Source organism: Dictyostelium purpureum (assembly GCF_000190715.1).
Source record: "Dictyostelium purpureum unplaced genomic scaffold DICPUscaffold_344, whole genome shotgun sequence".
In the NCBI taxonomy this organism is placed as follows: domain Eukaryota; phylum Evosea; class Eumycetozoa; order Dictyosteliales; family Dictyosteliaceae; genus Dictyostelium; species Dictyostelium purpureum.
Window position 1 is genome coordinate 17,525 of NW_003519680.1, and position 17,372 is coordinate 34,896.

At 25.4% G+C, this 17,372-nt stretch overlaps 8 protein-coding genes across 8 annotated transcripts; 5 read left to right on the forward strand and 3 right to left on the reverse strand.

The window, feature by feature from the left end:
* Window positions 1–212: 212 nt before the first annotated feature.
* Window positions 213–1,105, forward strand: DICPUDRAFT_83072 (uncharacterized protein; the record flags this gene model as incomplete). The annotated part of the gene is made up of 3 exons (XM_003292405.1): window positions 213–299; window positions 458–655; window positions 836–1,105. 3 exons carry the CDS (start codon window positions 213–215, stop codon window positions 1,103–1,105), a joined length of 555 nt encoding a protein of 184 aa, XP_003292453.1.
* A 634-nt stretch (window positions 1,106–1,739) lies between these two features.
* Window positions 1,740–4,405, forward strand: DICPUDRAFT_57975 (uncharacterized protein; the record flags this gene model as incomplete). Its single annotated transcript, XM_003292406.1, has 2 exons — window positions 1,740–2,081; window positions 2,219–4,405. The coding sequence occupies exons 1-2, from the start codon at window positions 1,914–1,916 to the stop codon at window positions 4,403–4,405; spliced, it is 2,355 nt and encodes a 784-aa protein (XP_003292454.1). The 5' UTR covers window positions 1,740–1,913.
* A 255-nt stretch (window positions 4,406–4,660) lies between these two features.
* Window positions 4,661–6,800, reverse strand: DICPUDRAFT_83074 (uncharacterized protein; the record flags this gene model as incomplete). Its single annotated transcript, XM_003292413.1, has 5 exons — window positions 4,661–5,698; window positions 5,786–6,281; window positions 6,359–6,459; window positions 6,522–6,602; window positions 6,798–6,800. 5 exons carry the CDS (start codon window positions 6,798–6,800, stop codon window positions 4,661–4,663), a joined length of 1,719 nt encoding a protein of 572 aa, XP_003292461.1.
* A 643-nt stretch (window positions 6,801–7,443) lies between these two features.
* DICPUDRAFT_99357 (uncharacterized protein) lies at window positions 7,444–8,697 on the forward strand (the record flags this gene model as incomplete). The annotated part of the gene is made up of 2 exons (XM_003292407.1): window positions 7,444–7,765; window positions 7,862–8,697. The coding sequence occupies 2 exons, from the start codon at window positions 7,444–7,446 to the stop codon at window positions 8,632–8,634; spliced, it is 1,095 nt and encodes a 364-aa protein (XP_003292455.1). The 3' UTR covers window positions 8,635–8,697.
* A 25-nt stretch (window positions 8,698–8,722) lies between these two features.
* Window positions 8,723–11,238, reverse strand: DICPUDRAFT_157178 (uncharacterized protein; the record flags this gene model as incomplete). The annotated part of the gene is made up of 4 exons (XM_003292414.1): window positions 8,723–9,993; window positions 10,332–10,610; window positions 10,680–10,884; window positions 10,942–11,238. The coding sequence occupies 4 exons, from the start codon at window positions 11,236–11,238 to the stop codon at window positions 8,723–8,725; spliced, it is 2,052 nt and encodes a 683-aa protein (XP_003292462.1).
* A 506-nt stretch (window positions 11,239–11,744) lies between these two features.
* DICPUDRAFT_83078 (uncharacterized protein) lies at window positions 11,745–12,188 on the forward strand (the record flags this gene model as incomplete). The annotated part of the gene is made up of 1 exon (XM_003292408.1): window positions 11,745–12,188. The coding sequence occupies one exon, from the start codon at window positions 11,745–11,747 to the stop codon at window positions 12,186–12,188; it is 444 nt and encodes a 147-aa protein (XP_003292456.1).
* Window positions 12,189–13,248: 1,060 nt separating this feature from the next.
* DICPUDRAFT_92875 (uncharacterized protein) lies at window positions 13,249–14,389 on the forward strand. The gene is made up of 2 exons (XM_003292409.1): window positions 13,249–13,394; window positions 13,505–14,389. Exons 1-2 carry the CDS (start codon window positions 13,349–13,351, stop codon window positions 14,329–14,331), a joined length of 873 nt encoding a protein of 290 aa, XP_003292457.1. The 5' UTR covers window positions 13,249–13,348; the 3' UTR covers window positions 14,332–14,389.
* Window positions 14,390–14,747: 358 nt separating this feature from the next.
* Window positions 14,748–17,216, reverse strand: DICPUDRAFT_99360 (uncharacterized protein; the record flags this gene model as incomplete). Its single annotated transcript, XM_003292415.1, has 4 exons — window positions 14,748–15,236; window positions 15,316–16,673; window positions 16,747–17,100; window positions 17,210–17,216. The coding sequence occupies 4 exons, from the start codon at window positions 17,214–17,216 to the stop codon at window positions 14,748–14,750; spliced, it is 2,208 nt and encodes a 735-aa protein (XP_003292463.1).
* Window positions 17,217–17,372: the final 156 nt, after the last annotated feature.

Consider the following 17,372-nt stretch of genomic DNA (forward strand, 5'->3'; position numbering starts at 1 on the left):
ATAAGTGCAAAAAAAAAACAGTTAATCATTTTTTATGTGTATCTTTTTTTTTATTTATTTTTTTTATTTATTTTTTTTTTTATTTTTTTTTTATTTTTTTTAAAATTTTTTATTTTTTATTTTTCAATTTTTTTTAAATTTTTTTTTTTTTTGTGTTTATTGTCGAATATTATTTTTTTATATATATAAACAATTATATAAATAATTTTAGAATGTCAAACTCAAAACCATTATCAGTTACCGATGTCGTCAGTACATGGTACATGAAAAAATTAAAGAACACACCAATTCAAACAAAGGTACATTAAAAGAAATATTAATAATAATAAATTTTAATATATATAAATTTTAATATATATAAAATAACAACATCAAATAAATTAAATAAAGATCATTTCATGGGCAGAATATTAATAATAATAATAATAATTAACATTTTAAAATACTATTATAATAGGCCATCACATCAGCTGTTCTTTCATTCGCCAGTAGCGTTATTGCTCAAAAATTAATTGAAAAGAAAAATATCGATTGGTCAAGAGTAGCCAAATTCACCGTTTGGGGTTTAATTTCATCACCACTTGTCCATTTCTGGCACATTATTCTCGATCGTCTTTTCAGAAATATTAAAGGTCAATACCAAACTTGGGGCAAGGTATGTAAACAATAATTTTAGATATTTATTATTAATTTGAAGAAAACGATAAAAAAAATGGTCATGAACATGGATGTTTTGTGTATTAATTTTAAATTTTTAAAATTTGATTTTTTTTAAAAAATCAAAAATTTTATTTTATTTTTTAAAATTTGAAAAAAACTTAAATTCTTTTTTTAGATGATTGTTGATCAATTAGTATTTGCACCATTCATCAATATTGCTTTTTATACAGTTTTAGCTCTTTTAGATGGTAAACCAAAATCAATTCTTTTCAAATTATATTTTGATCTCTTCCCAACCTTAAAAGCCAGTTGGAAAGTTTGGCCAATTGCCCAATTCATCAACTTCAAATTTGTTCCAAGTCACTTACGTGTTCTCTTTGGTAACCTCATTGGTTTCCTTTGGGGTATGTACCTTGCTGTCATTTCAAGCAAAAAGAGAAACTAAGAAATCACTTCTGCTACCAATTAAAAGAAAAGAAACTAAAGGGATAACTATAAAAATATCAATATATACACTCCAAAATTTTTAAATAATTATTTTAAAAAGTTTATTAAAAAAATAAAAAATAAAAAAAAAATAAAAAATAAAAAATATTTAATAATAAAAAAAAAAACTCACTAAATATTACACCTTTTTGATTTCGCTTATATTCACTTTTTTTTTTTTTTTTTTTTTTTTTTTCCATTATTGAATTCAAAAGTGTAATTTTATTCTTTTTTTTTTTTTTTTCGTAAACCGCTGCCTAAATAAAATTTTTTTTAAAATAATTTATATTTAAAACAAAAATAAATCTGAAGATAAAAATAAATTAAAATTAAATAAACATTTTCCTTTTTTAGAATTATTTTTTAAAATAATTTAAATTTTAAATAAATTTATAAAAAGTAAAATTTAAATTTAAATGAAAATCTGTTTGTTTTTCTTTTAGAATTGGGTTAAATTTTTTTATACCAGAAATTTTTTTTATTTATAATTTTTTTTAAAATATTTAACAAAATTTTTTTTTAAAATTTTTTTTTTTTTAATTTTTTTTTTAAATTATTTTTTAATTTTTTTTTTCAAATTTTCAGTTCAACAAGACGAAATAAACAAATAATTGATAAATCACGTGTTTTTTATTATTACTAGATAAAATATTTTTTTTTAATTAAAAAATTATTCCTATTGTTTTTTCTCTTTATATACATTTATAAAATATATACATAAATTTTTTTTTTTAATATATACGCAATATAAATTTAATATATATAAAATGTCATTTGTTGTTGGTTTTGATTTTGGTACTAAAAATTGCACCATCGCCGTTGCTCAAAAAGGTGGTGTTGATGTTATCGCTAATGAAGTTTCTAATCGTTTAACTCCATCAATGGTTTCATTTGGTGAAAAAGAAAGATATTTAGGTGAACCAGCTTTAACTAATGTAAGTAAAAAACTATACACATAAAAAAATAAATAAAATATCCCCCACCACCACACATCTCTCCATATAAAAAATATAATATTTTTAAATAGTATATTAATTATTTTCTCTTTTTTTTTTTTATTTTATTTTTATAGCAACTTAGGAATATCAGAAATACAATTACAAATATTAAAAGATTCATTGGTAAAGAATATAAAGAACCACAAGTTCAAGAAGAATTAAAACATGAAATGTTTTCATCATCTGAATTAGAAAATGGATTTATTGGATATGATGTTACATATGCAGGTGAATCAACTCAATTTTCAAGTGAAGCAATTTTAGGTATGCTTTTCACCAAATTAAAAAAGACCACAGAAAACTTTGTTAATAATCCAGTTCGTGATGTCGTAATTTCAGTACCAGTTTTTTGGAATGAATATCAACGTCGTGCCATCTTAAATGCTGGTATTATTGCTGGTTTAAATATCCTTCGTTTAGTTAACGAAACAACAGCCACAGCTCTTTCATACGGTATTTATAAAGAATTTTCAGAAACTGAACCAACCAATCTTTTATTCATCGATGTTGGTGATGCCGCCACTTCAGTATCAGCTGTTCAATACAAAAAAGGTCAACTCAAAGTTTTAGGTAACAGTTGGAATTCCGATATTGGTAGCAGACTTTTCGACGAAACATTAGTTAAACACTTTGCTAAAGAATTCAAAGCCAAATACAAGATTGATGTTTTCGAAAACAAAAAAGCTTTAATTAGATTAAGAGTTGCTTGCGAAAAAGTTAAAAAAGTCCTCTCATCAAACAACGAAGCTCCAATTTCAATTGATTCACTTATGGAAGATAAAGATGTTAAAGGTATGATCGATCGTGCCACTTTTGAAGAATTAATCCAAGATGATGTTGAAGCTATCACCGGCCCAATTAAAAAACTCTTATCAGATTTACAAATGACCCCAGAACAATTCCACTCCATCGAAATCACTGGTGGTGGTACACGTTCAGTCTCACTCCAAAAGAAATTAGTTGAAATTTTAGGTAGAGATCTTTCAAGAACCATCAACTCTGAAGAATCTGTTTGTCGTGGTGCTGCTCTTCAATGTGCTATGTTATCACCAGTTTTCAGAGTTCGTCCATTTGCTGTTAATGATATTGCCAGTTACCCAATTACTGTCAACTTTAAATCAGTCTCTGGTGTTGAACAAAAATTAGAACTCTTTAACCTCAAGAGTGCTGTCCCATCTCCAAAACCATTAAGAATCTCATTCCCAATTACCAAATCTGAAGGTTTTGAAGTCTATGTCAACAGTACTTATGGCAATGTATGCACTGTTAAAGTTGATCAAATCCCATCATTCACAAATAAATCATCAATTAAAGCTAGAGTTTGGTTAGATATCCACGGTCTTTTCCACATTGATGAAGTTAAATTAGTTGAACAAATCCCAGAAGAACAACCAGCTGCTCCAGCTGAAGGTTCAGAATCACCAGCCGCTCCAGCTGAAGGTGCTGCCTCACCAAATGGTACTCCAGCCGAACCAGCCAAGGCCCCAGAAGAGAAAAAAGTTAAAGTTCAAGAATCACCAATTGCTTATACCGTTATTACTAAAGGTATGACCAAAGATGAATTAAAAAATGCCGTCGAAGAAGAATGCCGTATGCAAGCTGCTGATACTTTAGCCATCGAAACCTCAGAAAAGAGAAACGCTCTTGAAAGTTACATTTATGATATGCGTTCAAAACTTACAACTTCACTCAAACCATTTGTTACTGCTGATAATGCCGATAAATTCATGGAAAAATTAAACAAAGCTATGGATTGGTTAGATAGCGAAGAAGGCGAAGATCAAACTAAATCTGTTTATGCTGGTAAACTCGATGAACTCACCCGTATTGGTAACCCAATCCAAAAACGTGCCATCGACGAAGAAGAATATAATGATGTTGCTCAATCACTCAAAAACACTGCTTCCCTTTGCAAAAATGAAGCCCTCACTCCAGGTGAAAAATATGATCACATTACCAAAGAAGAAAAAGAAAAAATTATTAAAGATTGTGATGCCGCTGTCGATTGGATTGACCAATTATTAAACAAACAAAAATCATTACCAAAAACCCAACCATTATGTTTCAATATTGCTGATGTTAACAGTAAAAAGAGTCAATTAGAATCAACTACCAAATCAATCCTTGGTAAAGCTAAACCAAAACCAGCCCCAGCCACCCCACCACCACAACCAAACCCAGAAGAAAAGGAAATTGAAGACCAACCAATGAAAGAATCCGAACAACCAAAAGATCAAAAAATGGACGATGTTGATAATTAAATTATTTAGTTATTAATTTTTTAAATAAAATAAAACATAAAATTTTTTTTTTTAAGCATATATAAACGAAAAACTATTTTTTTTTTCCAAAGCAAAATATTATATCTATTACAATAAATTTAAATCTTTTAATTTTAAAATTTAAATATACGCATATATAAATTTATCATTTAAATAATTTATGGTTTAAAAACTAAAGGTTTAACAATGTTTTTTTTTAATTTTTTTTATTTTAAATTTTTATTATATTTTGTTTTAATTAATTTGGTCATGACCAATCAAATCGCCTACATGATATGAAATAATTTCGTTATAACCAATTAAGTTTTCTGAGGATCTCTTTTGAATACTTTCACAAATTACTGGGAAGTCAACAGAGAAATCAAATAATTCGTTTTCTAAAAGGAAAATTAAAAAGTGGAAATCTGAAAAGAATTCTAATGGTGATGTATCTTTAAGTTCAAGTTTGTAAGAGGCTAAATCAGAGATTGTGGTTCCAGGTTGTCTATTTTCTACAGGGAAATTACACTTGAAAATTGATTTATCTTCTCTTGCTTTTAATGGTACAGTAACAATGAAAAAGTTATTATCAGCGTTATTAGTTTCAGTACCTTCTTCGAAAACCGCAGTTTTTAATTTACATTTGGTTGGGTCGGGTTGGTTTTGAAGGAATTCACCTCTTTTTTCCAAAGCTAAAGCTTGATCAGAGACTTGGAAGGCCTCAATATTACTTTGGCCTTCAGTATTGGCTGATAAAATTAATGTAGCAAAACTTGAACCATATTTATTTTGAAAGGCTGCTGCTTGAATAATATCTTTTGATGACATTACATACTTTCTTGATGGATGTGAAAATATCCAACCCACTCTGGTCATACCTAACATTGATGCGATTGACTCTACTTTTTCACCTCTTGGATCATTTAAAATTGTAACAGTTTGACCATCTTTGCACTCTTGTGGTGGTTCATAAATACTATCAATGACAACTGATCCATCTTGAAGAATATTACCATAAAGAAAACCAACTCTTTGGACTTCAAATTTCTTACTTTGAACATATTGTTGGAAAATATTAGCTGAAGTAAAATCTACTAATGCTCCTGGGCAATGTGGATTATCTTGACTCTTTAGTTTCATCTTGAGACTTTCTCTCCACTCGATACATTCAACACATGATCCATGAATACCATGATTTTTACATTTTCTAGTTGGTAATGTTGGTGCATTTGGATCATCTTTTGGTAAACAGTTGACACATTTTGCATTTGGACCATGTAAACATTTTGTTTTCTTTAAATAATATAATGAAATATTTATTAGTATTAATTTTAAAACAATTGATAATTTTTATGTATATTTGGTTTTCTTTTTACTTACAATATCACTTTTTATAGCTACTTTGGGTGAAAAACCACCACTTGATGCAATATTATTATTGTTGGTTTCTTGACTGGCCTCTTCTTCTTCTTCTTTACCCATACAATTTACACATGTTGCAGTTGGACCATGATTACATTTATATGATACATTTTTTGGAACTTTAAGACAGTTACTACATTTTCCGCCTGGTGGATGATTACAAAGCCATTTTAATCTTCTACCCTTAAATTTCTTATCTTGACAATTTGGACATGTTGTATTTTCTGGATGATTACATTTCTTTAAACCTTGGGCTTCTGAACAAAATACACATTTATCACCTGGTAGATGTTTACATCTAATTGTTAATCCATTTGGTAATCTATCGTCTATATATTCCTCTTTAATATTGTTATTATTATTATTATTATTACTATTATTATTACTGTTACTACTATTATTGCTGCTTTCTTCATTTGATGATGAGCCAACTAAATATAATAAATCGCCATTTCTTTTTTAAATAAAATATTTAATTAATATTCTTATAGTTGGGCTTTGAATGATTATCTATATAAAAATTTTACTTACTTTATACCAACAGCTGATAATCTATCACCTGCACTTAATGGTGGATCTCTTGGTGATTTAGAAATTGATTTACCATCAATTCCAACACCACTGTTTTTCAACTAAAATTCATATATAAATTAGTAATTTGTTTAAGAATTATAAAATGGTATTGTATACTTACTTTTACAAGTAAATCTTTTACAATTGCTGAGTCGTTAATTTCAACTCTAGTTGTACCACTTGGTCCTCTAATACCAATAATCTAAAGAAAAAAATAAAAAAATTAGTAAATATATTATTAATATTTGTTATCTATTTATTTATCTATTTATTTATCTATTTAAAATCTATATTATTATTATTATTATTATTATTATTATTATTATTATTATTATTATTATTATAATTAACATTATAATGTTATTAATGTTATTATCATATTATTTTTCCAAATTACCATTTTGATATAAATATATTATTTTGAAAAAAAAAAAGTTTGAAAATGTATAGTTAATAAATATTCTAATATTTCTAAATATAAATATGAATAAATGTATATGTGATTAAAAATTAAAAAATGAAATTAAAAAAAAAAAATAAAAATTTAATAAAAAAAAAAATAAAAAAAAAATAAAAAAAAAATAAAAAAAAATTAAAAAAAATTTATTTTGGAGTTTTTTTTTTTATTTAAAAAAAAAAAAAAAAAAAAAAAAAAAAAAAACTATAAATTCTTTGTTCTAGATTAGTTTTTTTAGGGTTTAATTTCTTTTTTTTTTTTTATTATTATTTATTTTTATTTTTATTTTTATTTTAATTGTTTTATTTAGTTTATAACTGTATAAAATAAATGTAATTAAATAAATAAATAAATATATAAAAATATTTTTGGAGAATAAAAAAAACCTAAAAAAAAAAAAAGGAATGATGTGGATGAGTCAAATACCATTTGGATTAACTCTTTGGATCACATAAAAAAAATAAAAGAAAAAAATAATTTGAAAATTAAAAAAAAAAAAAAAAAGATTTTTTTAATTTTTTCAAATTTTTTATGAATTTATTTTTATATTAAAATAAATAATTATTAAAAAATTGATATACATAAAATGGAAAAAAAAAATTTAAAGAGAAAATCGCTAGATACTCAAAAAGCATCACCAATAAATAATACAACTAATAATAATAATAGTGATAAAATAAATGAAAATACTAATAAAAACAGTAATATTAATAAAAATAAAAAGAAGCAAAGAAAATCATTAGAAAATGAAAACAGCAAGGTAGAAAATATTGTTAACAATCAAAATGACCAAGACAAAGTTGTACGTGTCTATGCAGATGGTATTTACGACCTTTTCCATTTTGGTCATGCAAGATCACTTCAACAAGCAAAACAATTATTTAAAAATACATATTTAATAGTAGGAGGTAAATAAAGTTTAATCCATAATGTTTTTGTATTCGAAAAAAAAATTTAAAAAAAGCATCAAAAAGCTAATAATAAATTAAATTACAAATTTATAGTGTGTAATGACGAAATTACTCATAGATTAAAGGGTAAAACTGTCATGAATGGCGAAGAAAGAGCAGAGTCATTAAGACATTGCAGATGGGTGGATGAAGTGGTCGAGAATGCACCATGGATAGTAACACAAGAGTTTATTGATGAACATAATATAGATTATGTTTCACATGGAGAAGATTTATGTTTGGATAAAGATGGTAATGATATCTATCAGTTTGTCAAAGATCAAGGTAAATTCAAAACTATTAAAAGAACCGATGGTATTTCTACATCTGATATCATTTTGCGTATTGTTAAAGATTACGACAGCTATGTAATGAGAAATTTATCAAGGGGTTATACTGGTAAACAAATGAATGTCGGTTTAATAAAAGAGACCTCGCTCCAATTAGAAGAGAAATACAACCAAATCAAATCCAAGGTTAAATTATTATCAAATCAAACCGAACAAAATATTTTATCATTTTTACAAAGATTCTCAAAGAAATTACCAAAGAATTGGGAAAAGATGATTCAGCAATCTCCAACCAGTGGAAGTGATACAAGTAGTAGCAATGGTGATGAAGATGACATTTTAGAAGATGATACTGATGATGTTGCCGACTCTAACATTTCTTCTCCCCCACAAAACGACCCATTATCTCCAACATTATTTTCTATTGCCTCACAAAATTTAGAAAATAACAATAGTAATAGCAATAGTAATAAAAACAGCAAAAAAAAAACAACCACAACAACCACCACATCAAAACCAAAAACAGCAACTGTATAAATCAAACCTAGTATACTAAATAATATTAGTGACTATTTAATAAAAACCTTTTATAATATAAATAGCTTTTTATTTAAATTGTATAATTTTATTTTTTATTTAGTAATTTAAATAAACATTCGGTATAGATTTTGTTTCCAGTTAATAAACTAGTCTCATCAAAGTCAAAGGTACCTTGGTGATGTCCTGCTTTTAAATCTGAACCAATAACGAAATAAATTGCTTTACCATTGTTTTTTTGTACACGTCTTGCTAAAATAGTTGCATCTTCACTTCCACCAAATATACGGGTTTCTATAACTTTTAATTCGCTGTGCTTTGATACAACATCGGATACAAGTTGAATCATTTCTTTGTCATTGGTCAAGTCGACAGCTTCACCCATAATTTCGGTTTCCAGTCTTAAGTCGTGTGACATGGCTGAACCCTTTGCAATTCTTTCTACACTTTCGCACATGAATTTATTAATTTCTTCATTTTCACCTCTGACTTCGAGTTGGAGTTCACCATAGGCTGGTGTAACATTTCTATTGGTACCTGCAGATATAACACCTACATTTATACGAGACATACCATTTCCATGTCTTGGTATTGCTAACATTTGAGTTGCTGCGTTACATGCACCTGCCAAAGCATTCTTGCCCAAGTGTGGCTCGGCTCCAGCATGTGAAGCACTACCATAAAATCTAAAGTCGTATTTGGTAGTACAAAGGAAATTAGTTGGGTTAACTACAACCTCACCACTCTTTGCAATAAAGCCAAGATGCGATGAAAGGAAATAATTGGCATCATCGACAATACCACTTTCGGCCATTGGTCTAGCACCTCTTACACCCTCCTCGGCTGGTTGGAACACTATTTTTACACGACCACATAATGATTGCTTATTTTCAAACAACCACTTTGCAACACTTAACCCTATTGTCATATGACCATCGTGGCCACATGCATGATGGCAATTGGTTGCATTGGATCTAAAACCCTCTTTATTTGGTATGTGCTCTTGTAGTTCACATTCGTGCACACCAACACAATCAATGTCAAAACGAAGTGCTACTGTTGGACCTACAACACCACTATCAAAAACGACAACCATGCCTGTGTATCCCTCCATTTCTTTTAACATTTCTTCATCGACACCATTTCCTCTTGCTTTTTCCAATGCTTTTTCGACTAAAATTTTATTTCTACCCCTAACATAATCCACATTAATCACTTTTTTTCCTAATAATATATCTTGTTTTGCATATCCAATCTTTTTTAATTCTTGATATAAATAATTGCATGTTTCAAATTCGCACCATCCTAATTCTGGTTTACAATGAAGGGATCTTCTCCATTTAATTAATTCTTCCATCACTATTGTTTTTTTATTTTATTTATCAACAAAAAATATTGGATATTTTATAAAAAATTCAAAAAAATTCAAAAATTCAAAAATAAAATTCAAAAAAAAAAAATTTATAAAATACAATGGAAGATAAAACTTTAAATTAAAAACTATAAATTTGTAAATTTAAAAAATTATAAAAAATAAAAAAAAAAATTGAAAAAAATAAAAAAAAATTATAAAATATTAAAAAATTGAAAAAAATTTTATTGGTTTTGTTGTATGGGTTTAGGGTTTGATATTAATTTTATTTTTCCCATTATATAAAAAATTGATTTTAATATATCTGAAAAAAATTCCAGATCACCTCTAAATTTTTGTTTTAAAATGCCTAAACCTGATTTTTGATGGCCAAATAAGTTTTCAATTATACTTCTTTTTTCCTTTAAAACCTTATCCATATAAACTTCTTCATTGGTTGCATCTGGTGGAATAAAATCCTTTCCTCCTGTGAGAAAAAAGTATTCAAAATCTTTTGAAACATAACCTAAATTTGCTAAAACTCTTTCATTTGGTTCTAACTTTTGTTTAACCAAATCTGATATTTGTGAAATTTTTAAATCCTGAGTTGCACCATCATAATAACCTGTAATTTAAAATTTAAAAGTATTAATATTTTAATTTCAAAAAATTCAAATAAATAAATAATTCATACCACTTGCCCAAACAATGCTACCATCAGTATCTACACAAAATTCAAATTTTATTCCATGAAACCCATGCTCTGGTGAATAGTAGAGTTTTTCAAGTTCGTGAGATGGAGAAGGACGTTCTATTTTATAAATACTGGTGTCAACTATTGCGTAAACCAATTTACCCTTGAGTAAAATTGGCTTTGCATTTAATCTATCATTAAAATTCTTTTAAAATATTAGTTAAAATTAAATAAATAAATAAATAAATTAAAATTAACTTACATATGGTTCTTGTTCATAAATTTCACAAACTAATTCAACTACTTTTTTTAAAGCTCTTTGTAGTAATGCAGATGAGTGACCAGTCATACTTGATAATTGTCTAAAAGTTGGGTATTTTTTTACATAGTTCAAATATATCAATAATTCATTCATTTTAAAAGTTGGATCCATATCTTTAAGTTTTAAATAAAATTCTGAAAACTCTTTTTTCGATAGCCAATATGATGATTGAAAATATTCATCACAAATATGGGAAATATCTTCAATAGTTTTTAAACCTTTGTGGCAAATTGACATTATTATAAGATTTGAAAATTAAAAAAAAAAAAAAATTTTAAATTTAAAAAAAAAAAACGAATTTATTAATATTTTTATTTTATTTGTTTTAGCAAATTATATTAAAATTTTATATATAAATCTAAACATTGTTTAACTTTTTTTAAAATTTTAAAAACTATTTCCAATAATTGTTAAAAAAAAATAGTGTTTTATAAATCTAAACATTGTTTAACTTTTTTTAAAATTTTTTAAATAATTTCGTTGCTTAATTTTTTGTTTTTAAAATAATTAAATTCCACATAAAAACTTTTTTTTTAAAAATTTTAAAATTTCCTATAAAAATAAAAATTAAAATTATTTTTTAAAAAATTTATTGAATAAAAAAAACTATAAAATGATGATCACCTCAATGCTGTTATTTCATTAATTAACAAACTAAAAAATAAACAAAATAAATATACACTTAATATTAATAATATTTTAAATTTATAAAATAAATAAAAAAAATCTATATTAAATCAAAAATGGTTAGAATTATTACTAGAAGATCAAGTCACTTACAAAAAAGAAATAGAGTTCAATTATGCAATTTAAATCAAGTTCTTTATGGCTCATCAAATTGTAGAAAAACATCAAATAATATGAATATAAGAAAAAAGGTTTTAAAATCCAAAGATATTCCAAAAATTAAAAAAGAGTTAAATGTAGCCACTACATTAATTCCTACTAAAATTGCTATCATTACACGTTCAAGCAAAACAAATCCAATCTTAAACAACTTTAATTACAATGTCAAAGAAGAACCACAAACAAATAACTGCAGTAATAATAATACATCATCGGTATCATCACAAAAGCCAATACCAAAATCAAAACCAATCATCACCAAAATCTCAATTGTAACACGTTCAAATATAAAAAAAAATAGAGAATTTATTAAAAACTATAATAAATTATTTAAAATATAATACATAATAATACATAATAATATATAATAATAATAATAATAATAATAATATAAATAAAATGTAAATAAATATCTTTGTAAATAGAAATATACACAACATATAATAATTAGTTTTTTTATTTTGGTCACATAAATGTTTAATTTTACAATATTGCTACAATTTTTCATTTGTGTTTTTTTTTTTTTTTAGAATATTCGATAGTTTCTATTATTTTTTTTTTTTTTATTTATTTAAAGACTTAAGGATATATTTGTCCAATCTTCCCAATATATCTGTTCACCTCCTACCACTCACTTTTTATTCTTCATATTTTATCATTTTTTGTCATATATTTTCATTTTTTTACATAAAATTGCATAAATATGACAAAAAATGAAGAATAAAAAAGTGTGTGGTTCGAGGTGTTTGGTCAACCCTTTTTAATGTTTTTACTACTGTTGATTCATTCATTCCCACTAATGACCTCTGTTTTTATAAAAATGAAGATAAAGATAATTTTCGAAATCTATATTTAGTTCAATTTAATGATTATCAATTCAGATTTCAGTTTTTCATTTTTTTTTTATATTTAATAAATAACAAGATAAAAACTTTAAATTTTCTATAACTTTGTTTTTTAAAATAGATATCTGTTGTATTAAAAAATAACATCCCTAATTTCTTTTTTTTATTTTTTTATTTTTTTTTTTGGCTATAAAAATTTGGTGGCTTTTGAAAAAAAAAAATTTTCAGCGAATCTTAAAAAATAATACGATATGATATTTGTCGCCAACAAGGGCCAAATGATATCATTTCAGGAGGGAATATCTGAAAATCAATACAAAAAAATTTCACACCTAATTAATAGATAATAAAAAAAATTCGTTAGGATCTAAAATTAAAAAAAAAAAAATTAAAAATAAAAAAAAAAGGTGGGGTTATATATATTTTTATTTTTTTTTTTAATTTTTATTTTTTTTTTTTTTTTTTTTAATAAATCCAATATTCAATGTAATTCGATAAATGCCACCAAATAATTACATTGAATATTGCTTAAAATAAAATGATATCTTCCCTAAATAAAATACAAAAAATAAAATTAAAAAAAAGTATAAATAAAAAAAAAAATTTTAATTTATATAACAAATTAGAAAGAAACATATAAAATAAATAAAAGAAAAATGGAACCAATAATTGAAAAAGATATTAATGTTTGGTATATTACAGGTAATATTAATATATTTAATAAAAAAAATAAAAAAAATAAAAAAAATAAAAAAAATAAAAAAAATAAAAAAAAATAAATTATATTAACCACAATTTTTTTTTAAATTTAGGATGCACCAGCGGTGTTGGTTTAGGATTAGTCGAAAAACTATTAAAAAATCCAAAAAATAGAGTTACCGGTACAAGTAGAGATCTCAAAAAAATTGAATCATTAGCTATTTCATCAAATCCAAACTTTTTAGGTATTCAAGTTGATATTTTAAATGAAGAAAATGTTAAAGAATCTGTTGAAAGAACCATTAAGCATTTCGGTGATTTAACTCATGTTGTTAATAATGCAGGATATGGTATTGTTGGTGCTGTTGAAGAAGGCTCAGCCAAGGAATATCAAGATCTATTTGAAACCCTCTATTTCTATCCATTAAGAGTAATTAGATCTGTTTTACCACATATGCGTTCAAAGAAAAATGGTTATATATTTAACATTAGTTCAGTTGCTGGTTTTAATGCCCATGGTTTCTTTGGTGCCTACAGCGGCGCTAAATTTGCAATGGTCGGTACCTCACAATCTTTAGCCGATGATGTTAAACCATTCAATATTAAAGTTGCATGTGTAATTTTAGGTTATTTCAAAACCAATTTCCAAACCAATATGGTCACTGATGCTGGTTTTGTTAAAAATTTAATTCCAGAATATAACACAAAACAAATTTGGAATCAATTTATTACTCCAATGTTAGAGAAATTAGTTCCAGGTGATGTTAATAAGTTTGCTGATTTAATAGTTGACCACTATGCAGTACAACCACAATTACCATACAATTTATTCATTGGACCAAAAGATGGTGCTTTTGACCCTTCATACTTAAAGATTAAAGAACTCGAGCAACAATTAGACTCTCAAGTTGAATTAAATTCAAATGTAGTTTTAAATTAAATTAATTAAATTTTACAAAAAAAAAAAATAAAAAAAATAAAAAAACTTAATTTTCTGTAAAACAAACCCATAGTATCAATTGTTTTAATTATAATTTATTATTTTTATATTTATATTTTTTTAAATAATATTAAATCTCTAACATAATGATTTAATAAAATGCATATGAAATAACAATACTTTTTCAAAATATTTAAATTTTAAAAAAGGAAAAAGAAATAAAAAAAAGACACTTTAATAATTTAAATTAATAAAAAAAAAAATTTAGATTTATTTACATAGTTTAATTTTTTTATATAAAAAATTAAAATTTAAAATATTTGATCGATCAAATAATTTAATTGAAAAAAAAAAAAAAAAAAAAAAAAGTATAGTTAAATTAAATTAAATGTATATATGGATGGTGGGTTAGATTTCTAGTAGTACTCGATAATATCTTTGATTTCACTTCTGCATAGAGGACAAAGTGAGAGTTTCTTAGCACAGACATTACATATACAACTATGTTTGCAAGGTAAAAGCACAGTATTAATAGACAAGTCGACACATACAATACAGTTCTTGGTGTTGTTGTTTGAATTTTCATCTTTTTCTTTTTGAAGTTTATCGAGCTGACGTTGCAAAACTTCTTGTTTGGCAATGCCAATCTTCTTTAAGCTGTTGTGATAAAATTCTTCGAGTTTATCCAAATCTTGTAATGATAAATCAACTAAAGAATTACCTAACATATGCTCTAATGAAACAGTATCTCTTTTGACTTGATTGAATAGTATCTCTTTAGCTTTATTTAATTCTAGATTTCTAACTCTTTGTTGCTCTAATTGTTTCTTTAACTCTAAAGTCTCCTTTTCTAAATCCTCCACTCTAATTTCTAATGTTTTATTTACAATATTTTCTTTTGTTAACTAAATTTATTAAAAAAAAAATTTTAAATTAGATGATAATGTTATTTAAATTATAAATTAAAATAATAATAAAACTTACTTTTAATGACTGTAAATCATTAATATTTGATAAATTTGAAAATTGAGCTAAAATTTGAATGACTGTATCTTTTTTCTCTAGAAAAGCTGTGTCTTTTATATTACATTTAATTTGGGTTAAAATTTCATTATACGATTGAAGAATATTTTCTTTTTCTTTTAAAGCTGACGTTATTTTGTTGAGAGAGTCTTGGAATTTGGTTTTTTGACTTAATTCTTTCTTGTAGGCAGCGTCTATTTTTGATAATTCTTTTTCTAAATTTTCGATTTTTGATTGTTCTTCTAAAGCACTTCTAATTGCCTCAGCCCTATCTAATTTGGTTTTCATTAGTTCATTTGATAAATTTGATTTTTGATTTTGTTCTAAATTTAATAACGATAGAGCATTATTTAATTGGGTGGATAAATGATCTGTTGATAAATTGGTTGGATGATTTGTACATTTACAGCAATCACTATTTATATTATTATTATGATTGGTGGCGGTGGTAGTGGTAGTAGTGGTAGTAGTATTTGGTATGGTGCTTGTATTCATTGGTGATAATGGTATTGGTGTGGTATTTTGTGATGAAAGTTCCAATGTATAATTTGGAACTGAGTAGGTGATTTCTTTTTGTGTTGGGTTTGGTGTATTGGCATTGGTGGTGGTTGATGTGGTGGTGGTAGTATTTGCAGTTGGTGGTGCTGAAACAATTTGTTGTGGTAATAATGGTCTTAAATCCAAATTAAACATATCGCTATATAATAGACCTGAAGAACAACCACCAAAAGTGATCATTTCGCCGCTATCTAATAAATTTGAGGAATGTTGAAATCTATTGAATAAAACTAAATCCACAACTGTTGTTGGAAACCATGTAAAAGTTGAAACATCTAAAATATGTACATCGTTGAGAATTGCTGTTTCAAAACAACCACCATGAATAACTAAATATCTTCCATTGACCAAAACTGATGAGTGGCCATTTCTTGGTGAAGGTGGAATTCCTTTTGTGATAACTTTGCTCCATGATAAATCATTTACATTTAATGCATGTAAATCGTTAAAGGATCTTTTACCGTCGAAACCTCCAAAATATAATATTATGTTCTTGTCTTTGATAAAATCTGCTGTATGTGCTGAACGATGAGATGGTGATGTACCTTTAGTTGGTGGTTTAATCCATTTAATTGTTCCTGTTTGTAATCTTGGTATCTCTAATATGAATAAACTATTTAAATATTTTGATTGATGGTTACCACCAAATAATATAATTCTCGAATCCTGTCCATTTTTACCTGGTACGAATGTGCATGTATGTCCAGCCCTAGTATCTGGTACATTTTTACTAAAATGAAATGTACTCCATGACATTGTTTCTAAATAATAATAAAAATCATTAGATTATTATTATAAAAACCAACTAAAACCTAAAAAAACTAAAATACCTACTTAAATCCAATGAAAATAAATCATTAACATATTTTTTACTTGTTTTACCACCGAAAACTATAATTTTTAAATTTGTTGGATCATTTTGATCCTCAACTAATGTTGCACTATGACCATATCTACCTGATGGACCTTTATCTAATGTATTTACTTCTGACCATATACTTGTAGTTGAGTCATATACCACTGTGTTTGAATATAAGGATTGTCCTTGACCTCCGAATAAATATATTTTTTTACCTATTGACACACTTGCATGTCCCCATCTTGCTTCTATTGAATATACTCCTCCTCCAACTTTTGCACCACTTGAAAACGTTAACCTAGTTGCTTTTAATGAAAAACGAGATTTATCTAAAATAAAATAAAAAATACAAAAAATAAATTACATTATTAATAAAACTGTAAACTATACCTATTTATTTTATTTATCTATCTATTTTTCCCTATGCTGTATTCATACCATCCATTTATTTTAAGATTTTTCTTCTTTACTTTATTTATATTTATCATAAAAAAAAAATATTTAAATACTGTTGTGTTATTGTTATGATTTATCTATTTATTTTTTTTTTGGTAATGTTTTTTTTTTCTTTTAGAATAAAAAAAAAAATTATATTATTATT